The following is a 12,485-nucleotide window of genomic DNA, read 5'->3' as shown; positions in this document are numbered from 1 at the left end:
TGAAGAGAAATCAAACAGAAGCAGCGGAAGAGGATTTGAAACTTTTCCCAGGAGTGTGGGAGCACTGGCACACAGAACCTGGCAAAGGTTCTGTGTTCTGTGTTGTTTTACTATGAAAAGTGAGGGATATGGAGAAAGAACAGCTGAGAACTCGGTGGGCAGTTATTCAACTTTATTCTAAGTTGGAAGGATCAAACCAAATGCAAGGAAATAAACAACTGAACAGGACTGACTGATGCTTAGTGATGCAGTTACTGATAAGATATTTCTGCGTGCGTCTTTAATTTAAAGGGGAAAAAAAGATAGAAATACATCAAGATAAACAAGAAACCAACCCATTTATCTTTTTGTCATAGCTGTCCTGTAAATTCTCCATAAATACCTTCAATAGTTTTCATCTTACAAATGGAGCATCCGAGACTCCTCCACTTGAAAATGACAGTCTGGATTTACAACATTCACCCCTTGAAACGCCTCCCATGTGGGTCATGTAAAGAATGGGCCAGGTAGAATCAATCAGTTTATCTGACAGCATCTCTGACTATTAGCCGGAGTTGACAAGTGACATGATCTTCTGTTAAAAAGATTCTTACCTCCTCATTGTCTGCTAATATACTGTCATAGGGCAAAGCTGCATCACAGTCTGGGATGTAGTCCTGACAGTATGTCTGTGCTGCTCTGGGATTATCGACGATGAGGAGCTGTTGGATGTCTCCCTGTGTCACAATGACAAAATGAAGTATTAGTGAAACCATATGAGCGTCAGTAAAAACTACGAAGTGTCAGTCACATTTCGGATGTTATCTCTGGTCCTCAATGTACAATTTGTCATTAATCTAATGAATGTAATGTCAAAACCACGTGTCTCCCATATTTTCATCTTTATCTTATTCATTTAGTCACATCAAAGTGACAAAACAAGCTCATTTGATTATTGATGTACAGCTAATCATCTCCAGAGACTGAAGTCTCAAGTGTTGCCACAACATCAAGTTCGCAGACACACACAGGCACTTTCTCCATTTCTCTCTGATTCACACATGCAGACACAAACACACACGCGCATATCTTCAGACATGAAGCAGAGTACAAGCCAAACACATGCTGGGAGTTGTTCAGTTAAACAGACGGACCACCTGACACTGAAAACACAGGTCAGAGTTCACACTTAAACATCGTCAGACAGCTGAGGATGCACCAAAAACAGAACTCATAAAAGTCTACAAAGATTTCACACAGCTACAGATTTGAGAAGGAATTTTCCATGAATTCACAATTTGAAGTAGTTAGTAAGTGTTCATTTTTGTAAAGCTACCAATGAGCTCAAAGAATAAAGAAATCTATACTTAAGAGGAGGGATCTACATAATGTTTTGAAGAATATGTTTTACATTTTAAAACTATTAAAAGCTTCTTTCTCTCAAGGTTTGAAGCAGCACAGAAAGTGCTGTACATTCAAAAACCACTAGAGGGCAATGTAAGGAGAAAAGCCATTATCCATTTGTCACAATTTGATGGACTAATCAAACAAGCAGCAACAAGCAGAGACACTTTCTTACTACACATCGGCAATCGATTGTGTGTCTTCAGCCCTTGTAGTTTTTGCCAATGTTTTTTTTTGGGGTGCTGTTTCAAGAAAAACTAGCAAATGATTTGAAGATGATCAGCATGGTTCTTCCATTTAGTATGTCAAACATTGTGACAATGTGTTACATCGCAAACATATGCCAACAGCGGTATTCTTACTTCAAATACATCTTCGTCCAGCAAACGAGTTCCAAACACTGTGACGCCGTCTGTGCTGACGTGGGGGTCGTAACCTCTGAGCAGGTCCAAGGTGTCCAGCTTGGCACAGTCTAGGTAGAGAGTCACAGACTGGCCCTCCACACTGTAAGCTATTCTATGCCACCTGGTAGGAAAGAAAGAAGCAGATATTTGACTTGTAGTTATTTATTTTACAGTTTTTAGTTTTGTGATATTCACACAGGAGCAGGAAAGGGAATGTGTTTCCTGATTAAAAAGTCCCTGGATCCAGTACATTGACAGTCTGTATGTTGAAATATAAATATTGGTTTCTGCTTTCATTGTGGTTCCTAAGGCTTTTTAAATGATCTCAATAACATTCACAAAAGGTAAACACAAAAGCTTATAAATGTCTGTGTTTTTACCCACTTGCCATCAGCCAGGTTGATTTTTCTAAAGGTGGGGTAAAGTTCAGGAGGCGGCTGACCCTCATGGTCCTCATACAGGAAGACCGGTGAGCGGCCGATCTCGACACCCAGCTGCTGTGTCCCCTGAGAGATGGAGAGAGACGGATATAAGGAAAAAAGAGGGATTATGGGAAAGAAGAGTAATGGAATAATAAAACAACTAAATCAATTTCTAATGAACTCTTTCAGGCTGTTTAAATCTCACCATGTTCCATTTAGATTAAACAACAACATGTTGGTCGGTAAAGTTGTGTGAATGATATGTACCTGTGAGTCATACAGGGAGAGCAGGAAGACCTGTGAGCCTTTGGCGGCTCGAACTGTTGTCATGACTGAGAAATTTGTAGGGAATGGAGATTCTGGTGGAAACGTGCACAGACACACACACATTAGAACGCAGGTTCACAATGACCAAACACATCCAATCTCACAACTGATTTCTGGATGACCCACTACAGTGTAACTTACCAGGAAAGAGCTGCCGTGTGGGTGCGCTCAGTTGAATCTTCCTGTTGATTTTAAAGGAGAGGTCTGTCTCTTCTCTGCCCGTCCTGCTGGTGCACAGACCAGCCTCTAACGACACCCCTTCCATGTCCTCTGACAGCTCCAGGACCTTCAGCACATCGATGGGATCAGCTGAAAAAGGAGAAGCGACACTATGACGGACGGGTGGGTTTGATTCTGATTCCAACCGTTCACCTTGCAAGCAGTTTTCAGCTGCCGAAAGAACCTTCCTGCTGCCATACTGTCAAAAACAAGAGCAAAAAAAAAAAAAAAAAAATAGGCTCTTTCATTTAACAATTTAAATAAATGAAATTGCTGTACCTAGCTGACACTTTCATTCACTGTTTATTTTTTGATCTGCCCAGATTTGTCCATAATCAATGGCATTCACAGTTATTTATTCTGAATCTCATAGAAAGTGATGTCTTTGGCCATAATAAATCTGAATATCTGAGTGTCTGCTTGTTTAAGAACAAGTGGCAGCTACACCTTCCTTTATCTTCTGCTGCTCTTTGAAAAGAGAAGCTACTGTGGAGAGTTGGAAGCCATGACCCACACCTCCAGTTAGTGGGTCAGTAACGCTAAAACTGTTTGCGGTATAATCACTAATCACTTGTTTATATTGACAGTGGATAAAATGCTTCACCTCAATTTCCAACCCACTGAGCACTGAAAGGCAAACAAAGAAATCAGCCAACTCATTTTTCTGGGATATAAACCCGCTGTAGAAGCTTGGTGTAATTGCATGATAACGCCCATCCTGGCACTGATGGCCACAGTTGGCATCACACAACAGGGACGAATACAAGAGGGCCATGTAATATACAATGTGTTCTGACAAAGTCTCAGCCCACTGGCACGCACACACACACACACAAACACACACAAGGAAGCACAGAAAGTAAAAGAGACACTTTGAACTTTGAACATTTTTAACAGATGCAGCCTGCTTAGGCAAAAATGCTCAACATATGTACCACACAAATAAAACGTCACCCAAATTCACAAACACACATTTCTATTTGGGCTAGGCACACAATGGTCACAGGGCTCTGTGAGAAAGTCTACGTGAGCAGTAAAAGGTGGAACATGGAGGAGAAAACTGGGAGGAAAGAAATGAGCAACATATTCGAAGGTAAAGGAGAGAAAAATGAGGGGGTAAAGAGTGAAAATAAAAGAAATAATAGATGGTAGGGGAGAGGAGGGCATGCCTCTACTGGTGCTGCTTCTTTTCACACGTATTTCTGAGGCTTACGTAAACCCTCCATCTGCCCCGCACCTTTCAACACACACAGTCACACACGCTCATGTGCATGCACACAAGAGGTTGGCAAAGTGTCTCACCACCAGATGTATTTGTTTCCCATTTTTTCAGTCTGTCTATCTGTCCGTGCGTCTGTCTGCAAATTTTGCATGCTGGCACTGCCATCACATTATTTTCTTAAACAGTTAATACTACGCAAGTAAAACCTCCAATGATACGGAGCCCATTCATGCTGTGAAAATCTCACGAGGGTCCTTTTGTTGTTGTTGCTTTGCGGGCTCAGAAACATCTGTATAAATAAATATCATTCAGGAGATGAATTGTTTTCACTGAGATGTTGGTCATACATTGCATTAAATGTACTGTGAGACCAGAAAAATAGAAACATTTGTACCGTGTAATGCAATACATCTGCGTTGTTCAGAGTAAAATGTCTATTTTTATGGGGTGTTCACCCATTTGTATCAACCAAGATACAAGATAAATTGGTAATAAGACCTGAATTCTCTTTGGGGATAACTTTGAAGCAACACTTACAGAAAAAGAATCTAGCCTTTGGAAGAAATTTGTTATTATAATGAGCTTTTTCAAATTTAGTTTGTTTATTTCAATGTTAAATGTGCTCAAAGGAACTATTATTCATTTGACAACACACTTATTTACTTTTGTACCAACAACGAGACAACAAGCACATCTAAAGCTTCCTAACATAACAGTTTATGTGTGTTGTGTGTCCTTACTGGCATGCAATCACTGCAGCTAATCCTGGATGTAACCTGCCATAATTAGTTGTTTTTACACTTAAACTAAGACAGCCATCTCCTGGTTGTTGCTTCTTGTTTCCGGATGTGTTGGTATTATTTTTTTCTTGAAGTTACTTATCCAAGCTTTAAAATAAGCAATGTTTGGGCAAAGATTTGTGTAATTCCACTATATGACCCTCAAGGTATTTGTATTGTGATAAAATGTTTATTGTCGTGTTATCAGGAGAAGCTGCAAACTTGCTTTGCTTTAAAACGATACGCAAGCTGTAAAGCAGCTTGTTAGACTTCAGGGAACATTGCTCCTGACATACAAATGTGTATAAGCAGAGACTTCATTCATACATACCAGTAGATGATCTGCAGCACTGACATCTGAATGCAGAAGAGGACAAGACAAGACATGGAAAAACTATATGCACTTGAACACATCAGGTAAAGTTTCTCTGTGCTGTTGATGTGTGTGTATATACTAGCACACAACAGCATATGTATGAGCATGCACTAACACACTGCACATACACTGTGTGGTACACACACAACAGGAGTTCTGGTCTCCATCAGTGTCTGCTATCCTGAGGCTCTAAACTTCAGTTTCAGGGGCACCATGATCAACATGCACACACTTGCAGAGTATGTCAGATGTAAGCTTCAACATAAAGCAGGACAAGTGTAGTTTGAACAGAGAGATTCAAACAAGGGTAAAATAATCAACTATAATGGTGATATGCATAAAGGTAGAGGTTTTGGGAGTTACACTTTGTATGATATGGGAGCAGAGTTCCATTAAATGGACAGGTTTTTAATTCATCTGGTTAGATGTTGAAATTATGGCTCAAAATATCTATAGGAACCTCACATCACAGTCCACTTCCAGTATACCTGGTTCAAATTTGAGGGATTGATAAAGATATTTCAGGAGCACTCCCTCCCAGTTTTACCTTCCAATTAGGATAATATGGCAAGACTTTATGCTTGTTTTTAGCCCATCTAAGCGCAGCCCCTGGCTGGACAAAGCACGTGTTGAATAAGGATATCTATTACACAAGGATTGCTGAGAATAAAGTTACGTAGTGAACACTAAGTGGAAGCCACTGTCTTCTCTCAGAGATCCCTCTACTTTGCATCTGGACTTAATGGGTTATGTTTCCACGTTTATATATACAGAACACCCAAGCGAGTCGAACAACACACTGACACACAAAGGGAACTTAATGGGCATCATATTGGAAAGGCTATGGATTTTCTGGAGACCAGATGTTTGTCTGTATTTGTGTGTGTTTGTGTGTGTGTCTGGCTATGTGTGTATGACTGAAGACTGGGTAAAGGCTTTTTTGTGTACATGTGTGTATGCGATGAGACTGTCATTATCTCAGTAATGGCGAAGAATGCAATAACACACCGCTTGCAGAAACAAGAACTAATGTTTAGTCGAGCCTCCTACACTGCTGTGCTGAAACACACACACACACACACACACACCAGACACCACATGAGTTCAAATCCCCCATGGAGGATTTGCCCTGGGAGCCCAGCATTACAGTCCTTCCCCTCTTTTACTTACTCTCTATTTCTGCTGCTTCTCTCAAACATCCGACAGAATTCTCCTCAGAGACTAAACCAGATGGAGGGAGAGGGAAAAAGAGGGAGATGAAAACCAGAGAGAAGAGGAGAGTAGAAGGACAGACAAAGAGTGAAGAATGGGATGGAGGGACCATATGTTTCCTTTCCTCCTAGTTCAGCTGGCTCTGATCAAAGAAAGCACACTGGAAAGTCTCTCCTGCTGTCTGATACATACACAGACACACCAGTCTGTGCATACAGTGCGCACACAGACGAATCTGTGATATCTGCTCCAGAAAAAGAAATCAGCAGAGACAGACATGTGCTTCTTATCCCCTTTCGAGGAATCTACGCCTTGCATGCTGAAATCACAACTCATCTCCAGTCTCAGTTGTAATCACCTTTTCTCCTTCTGCACCCCCCCCAAATAGAGCTATGAAGGGTGCTGCATACATTTGTGTCAGTTTGTCTTTCTCTCAAACACAGATCAAAGGCTGCGTCAATATTTTTCAGGCCCAGGACTCCAGCGCTTTTCAGACAGCTACACATTGCTTTATGCGTCTCTGGGCTTTATTATTATTGGACGTTGCATCACACAGATACTTTGATTTGGGAGAACAAAAGATGAGACTATTTTTGAACACAAGAGATTTATAGCTCACAGAGCTCCTAAGCCAGAGTGAAAGGCATGTTATGAAATAAAAATCATTTTGTATTTATGTTCTCTTTTTTTACTGTGGTGTACGACAAGCAACATTTTTACACCAACTGTCAAAAGAAAATTATATAGAGAACTGACAGACTTACAAGAAGTTACAATATTCAACAAATGGGTCCATCAAATGATTAGAGAAATGAAATCATAGTGCATCACTTGACATCCTGTTTCCGGGCCAAACATACCATTTACCCTTTACTGCCAACTCAAACACTCAATAACTTGAAAGAATGAATTTTCATTCTTGAAGGCACAATTACCACATTTATGTGGTTAGTGAATGATCTGGTGTGTTTTGAGGTTCACTAAGAATGACTTAATGACCTGTTTACTTCAGGGTAGCAGCCATTTGAGTAAGGTAATTTACATAATTGATAAAATATTTGAAAAATATCAGTTCAGTACTCATCATTTAATGATTATATAAAACAGTGACAATCAACAGCAATAAAAGCTTTGTCACCAAGCTGTAGAAAAAAAAAAACTAACAAACAAGAAATGATTGCACATCAGCTTATACCACTGAGCAGTTCAGTCCCATTCCAATATGGCTGGTCTGTGTGATATTGTTTCACTGCCAGTTGCTTGTAAGTTGTTGCAATGACTTGTTATGACTTGAAAAAACAACAACATTGGTCAATTTCAACTATTTATTGACTGATAATCTTTGATTTACCAGCATTTGCAGCCACCAAAATTAGCTCAGACCCCCACCATGGGGGTTATTGGTGGGTCTTGTCTTGGCCCTAAACAAGATAAGACTGCTCTCTGACTGAGACTAGAAAACTGTATTTACTGTTAAATTTTATCATGGAACAATACAGAAAAATGTCATGGTTTCTAATGTGTCAAAACAAGTGTAAGTTTACATCCATGCTAGCAGCTCCACGATGAGGGCCCCAGGCCCAGCAGTCCATTTATCTGAGGTCTGATGTCAGTGTGCTATCTGAATGACATTATTCACCATCTGAGCATCTTTATACCTCATTTTTTACTACCTGACGGTAGCATCATATTAAAAATAGCCATTTCCAACTATAATTTATTACTATAGTGACATCAGTTGAACATTTAGGGGATTAAGTCAATAGGCTTCAGCTTTTGGAGTCCAGCTGCCTCCACCAACCAGTCAAGTTGAAAGAAATATGGTCACATCCATCCAGCCATGGCTGTTACCTGGACTGACTATGGGTTGGACAAAACAAGAGCCCTGAACTTCACCTTGTGGAAATTGTGATGGACAAATGTCACAGTTTTATGAGATTTTACGCCCCAATTCACTTTTTGTACTGCACTAGAGCATGATGGACCCTGAGCTGGTCACCAGTCCATCAAAGGCCCAACATACAGAAACAAACAAACATTCACGCTCACACTCACACCTACAGGTAATGTAGAGTCAAATATCTACCTAAATTTGCGTGTCTTTCAACTGTGGGTGGAAGCTGGCGTACCTAGAGGTTTAAAACGCAGGAATAAAATATCGTTGCCGCTCAAGTGAGCTGAGATGTCTTTGTGTTATTATCAGCTTGTCACTTCTTCTGTGAAAGTCTGTTGGGAAAAATGCCTTCAAACATTCCTCGCTGGTCTAGCTGACCTTAAAACCTCATTTAAACAATTCTGCTGAAACAGTCAATTACCAGGGGGACCTCACATCAATCACAGCACAAAAAAACTTTTGTAAATCTATCATTTGGGCAGCAATACCACACGTTGTTTAGCAAACTTGTCCCATCTGCTACAGTTCAATATAGCAAGAAATCAAACATGAACAGTTGACTTTGTGTTTTCTCCTAACACAGACATAAACAAACATATTTTCTCTGTCAAGCACAATGCCAGACCGAGCTAAATGCATGTATTCATTTTAACTATCAAATAATTTGCAACTGCAACTCATTTGGATCTAGCTACAAAAATGCCCATTCCGATTATCTAGTCATTGTATAAATGTAGATGTTAAAAAAAAAATTCAACATATCTTCCAGGAGACGTCACAGTTGCTAGAAACAACTGTGGCTTGGCTTCACCTTTAGCAATTCTTGCTTGTCAGAAAACAGTATAATGGAGGTAAACATATACACTGTAAAGATTGTATTTCACAAAATAACAGGTATTTCACTAATATTTATTTTTAAGGATGCAGATGTGAAGTACCACCACAACTACCAGGGTTATAATTACTGGTGGTACCACCATCTTGATTATGCAATTAAACAAGCAATAGAAGGCAATGCGAACATTGTTAGTGTTTGTAGGTGTGACATCATTGACAAATCATGTACATGTCATTGCACTCCAGCTTTTATTGGTTTGTCAGGGTATGTGCATGGAAATTCCCAAAAGTCTGAACACTTTAAAGCCGTTTAGTAAAGCGCTTGGAGAAACATTTCTCCACTCTCCCCAAGTTTTAAATGAAGTTGTAATAATTCAGCCTAAATGCAGCATGAATGTACAAAACTTTCACGGCAATCCATTTCAGCAGATGTTGATCCAAGTAGTGGATCGACTCTGCCAGCATGGCTGAAAATATATAAAAGGATGATTGCCATGCTTACACGTGGTAGAAAGTTACTACTTCAACCGTGTTGCATGTTAGGCCATTACCCAAACTGTGATGTCATAACAGGTGTTTCTTATCTCCTTTCAAATCAAAAGCACTCTCTGTTACATCATTGATCATCTTGGGACCACATGAGCTTTGTTGCAGTATTCAACCTTTGCTGACCCATGCAGCAACAGTGAAGCATAAGAAACACTCGTGGGGTGAAAAAGGTATCTAACACTGCACAATGTCCTGCGTTAACCTATAGAATAAGACATAAATAAATGATCTGTTTACGTTGGGCAGAGGGTTTGGGATTTTTCTTGACTAAATTAGAAGCAACTTGTTCAAAAGATGACTTTAAAAAGCTCAAAAATTAATTGCGATTTTGGAATCAGTTTTAGAACATGAAATGCTCTGAGTAGCTTAAAAGCAATAAATAGCTCATGTTCGCGTTCAGCTACCTGAGAACACACGTTCCACACACATAATGAGCCAGGTAAGTGACTGAAATACCTCAGGCCAGACTATGACCGGAACTTGACCACATTGCTCAGATGTTTGTAATCATAATTCATACCCAACTACTGGCAACCTGCTGACAGCCAGGTGTCTTGCTGCATTTGACAGTAAGATTTAAAAAAAAAAAAAAAAAAAATCAAGTGTGATCTGCAACTTAAAGTAAGTTTGATGACAGTTATTGTTTAAGAGTTTGTCTAAAAGCTGTAGAGGGGAGGATGCACCTTCCTAAATCTGTGTTGCTCATAACCAGTATTCACTAATAAACTCTCATTTTGAAGGATGTGTTCAGGTGTGAGATGCTACAGGGTTCACACCAACACCTAGGTTGACCTCTTGAACTCAAAGGTCCAGAGGTCACATTAGTCACTTCAGTAATGACCTTCACAGAGAGAGAGAGAGAGAGAGAGAGAGAGAGAGAGAGAGAGAGAGAGAGAGAGAGAGAGAGAGAGAGAGAGAGAGAGAGAGAGAGAGAGAGAGAGAGAGAGAGAGAGAGAGAGAGAGAGAGAGAGAGAGAGAGAGAGAGAGGTTCAACCCAGAATGTGTTTCTATTTTCATATGCTGGGTAAAAGTCCTTTTGAAATCAAATCTTTTTATACACCATTGACTCCCAATTACACAAATTATATCTAATAGCTGGCAGGCAAATTTTTTACTTAATCTTGCGTACAAAGGAGGATATTTCATATCAACTTAAAAGTTATTAGGATATTTTCAAGCTTTATCAGCATCTTGTCAGACAGAGCAGATGGAGGCAGCATGGTAAAGTTGCTGCCAAGTCACCTGCCTTCAGACTTCTTTCCAGTGAATCATTAATGTATTTCTGTTGAAGCCGGTGGATGCCGACCCAATAAATTAAATCAATTAAAAAAAGAAAACAACAGATGTAAAGAAGTTAACCTGATTTGTGGTTTAGCGGTGAGTTTTGTTAAGCTTTTGTATTATTTATAACATATATCAGAGAAAGGTGCTGGTTCCATCTTTACACTTGTCAGACTGAATTGATCATCTCTTCCAGTTTTTAGTAAGAAACCAAAGCAGCATAATCATTTTCAGAAATGAACTATTGAACTATTCCTTTAACACAGACCAGAAGTGCTTCAAGTGCCCGTTTAAAATGAAGCACTTAAGCATCTACAATTCTAGAACAACTTAATAAACTCCATACAACTCTTACTGAAACGAAGTGTTGCACACATGCACTTATGTTCATAAACATCAATGACACCAGGCTCCAAAAGCCCCAGAAGAAATAAGTCTTCTCATATGTTTCCAGGACAGCTTCAGGGGTAACTGTATGTAACCACGCATCCTCAGCACAGTTCAGAGGAGCCCATTTTAATTTGACTCAGTCTGTTCCCCATTACCCAGCTGTTAAATATCCTGTATACTGCTGTATGAGAGCGCAGACTGATGCGGCAGGTATGGCAGAACAAGTCTAGACATATAGACCTATGTCTTTCCACTGTCGAGCAAATGTGCAGTGGGTTTAAGGAGCCCAGAAGGAGACAGCTCAGTTCAGAAAGCTTTAGGCCTGCAAGACCTGGCATTACAAAATCATCCGTCAATGGAGACCAAAGCTCGTTTTTCAAGAAGTTAAGTGGAAAATGATTTGCAGAAGTTCTGAGGATGAGAATTGGATGTCTATATGAACAGAGCTGTGTCTGACAAATAACGTTCATGTCAACAAAACAAAATCTGGGTAGATGTACAAATGACTGACAGGGAGTTTGTTTGCTGGAAGCAACATTAAAAAGTCTTTCAACTCTTGCAGGCCTGAAGGGCAGGTGGTGGCCACTGATGTGACACAGATAGAGGAGAGAAGTGTAACTTCTTACAGCCACTAAAAAATAACCACTTATTTGAACTTGAAGATCGACCAATCATAATATAATAAATGGGAAGGTTATTGCTCTCACCCTCATCTTTGTATGGTTTACTCGTTGTTAGCTGAATATCTATAATTGATTCGTGAAATGTCAGAAACACTCACAACTCTTTATTTAAATAAAACATTTGCAGAAAGATAAACAACCAAACAGCTGATTTGTCAGCCTACCTGCTCTTGTGCGAAACACCGCGAAAAGCATCAGCAGCAGCAGCCATCTCTCCCGCACCGAGCTCCACCGATCCATCATATCGCGGCCAATAATTCCCTCGTGGCTCCTGAGTCACCTGCCGTCAGAGGAACTTCGGCTCCGCACGCGGGGACTTCACCAGGCTTGGCGCGTTCTTTAACTCGCGCTCCAGCAGCTGCCAATGAAGAGCGCGCATGTGCTGATTGATGATGATGATGATGATGATGATGATGAGGAGGAGGAGGAGGAGGAGGATGAGCAGCTCCTGTACTCCGGGCTTCACTGCTCTTCTCCTAATGGAGGGACGGTAAAATAAACTTTGTG

General features: G+C 40.2%; 1 protein-coding gene across 1 annotated transcript in view; it reads right to left on the bottom strand.

Moving 5' to 3' along the window:
• Positions 1–12,448, bottom strand: part of LOC115042399 (collagen alpha-1(XI) chain) — a 33,326-nt gene extending 20,878 nt beyond the window's left edge. Inside the window, exons 1-6 of the mRNA XM_029500612.1 lie at positions 12,143–12,448; positions 2,678–2,845; positions 2,477–2,568; positions 2,172–2,293; positions 1,746–1,908; positions 594–716 (exon numbers count right to left, since the gene is read on the bottom strand). Of these exons, the coding sequence (XP_029356472.1) occupies positions 594–716; positions 1,746–1,908; positions 2,172–2,293; positions 2,477–2,568; positions 2,678–2,845; positions 12,143–12,221 (747 nt within the window). The 5' untranslated portion in view covers positions 12,222–12,448. The remainder of the gene's footprint in view (positions 1–593; positions 717–1,745; positions 1,909–2,171; positions 2,294–2,476; positions 2,569–2,677; positions 2,846–12,142) is intronic.
• Between the last annotated feature and the right edge of the window lie 37 nt (positions 12,449–12,485).

The sequence above is a fragment of the Echeneis naucrates genome, chromosome 1 (assembly GCF_900963305.1).
Source record: "Echeneis naucrates chromosome 1, fEcheNa1.1, whole genome shotgun sequence".
In the NCBI taxonomy this organism is placed as follows: domain Eukaryota; kingdom Metazoa; phylum Chordata; class Actinopteri; order Carangiformes; family Echeneidae; genus Echeneis; species Echeneis naucrates.
The sequence above is the reverse complement of the archived record's forward strand: the minus strand, read 5'-3'. Positions and strand labels throughout refer to the sequence as shown.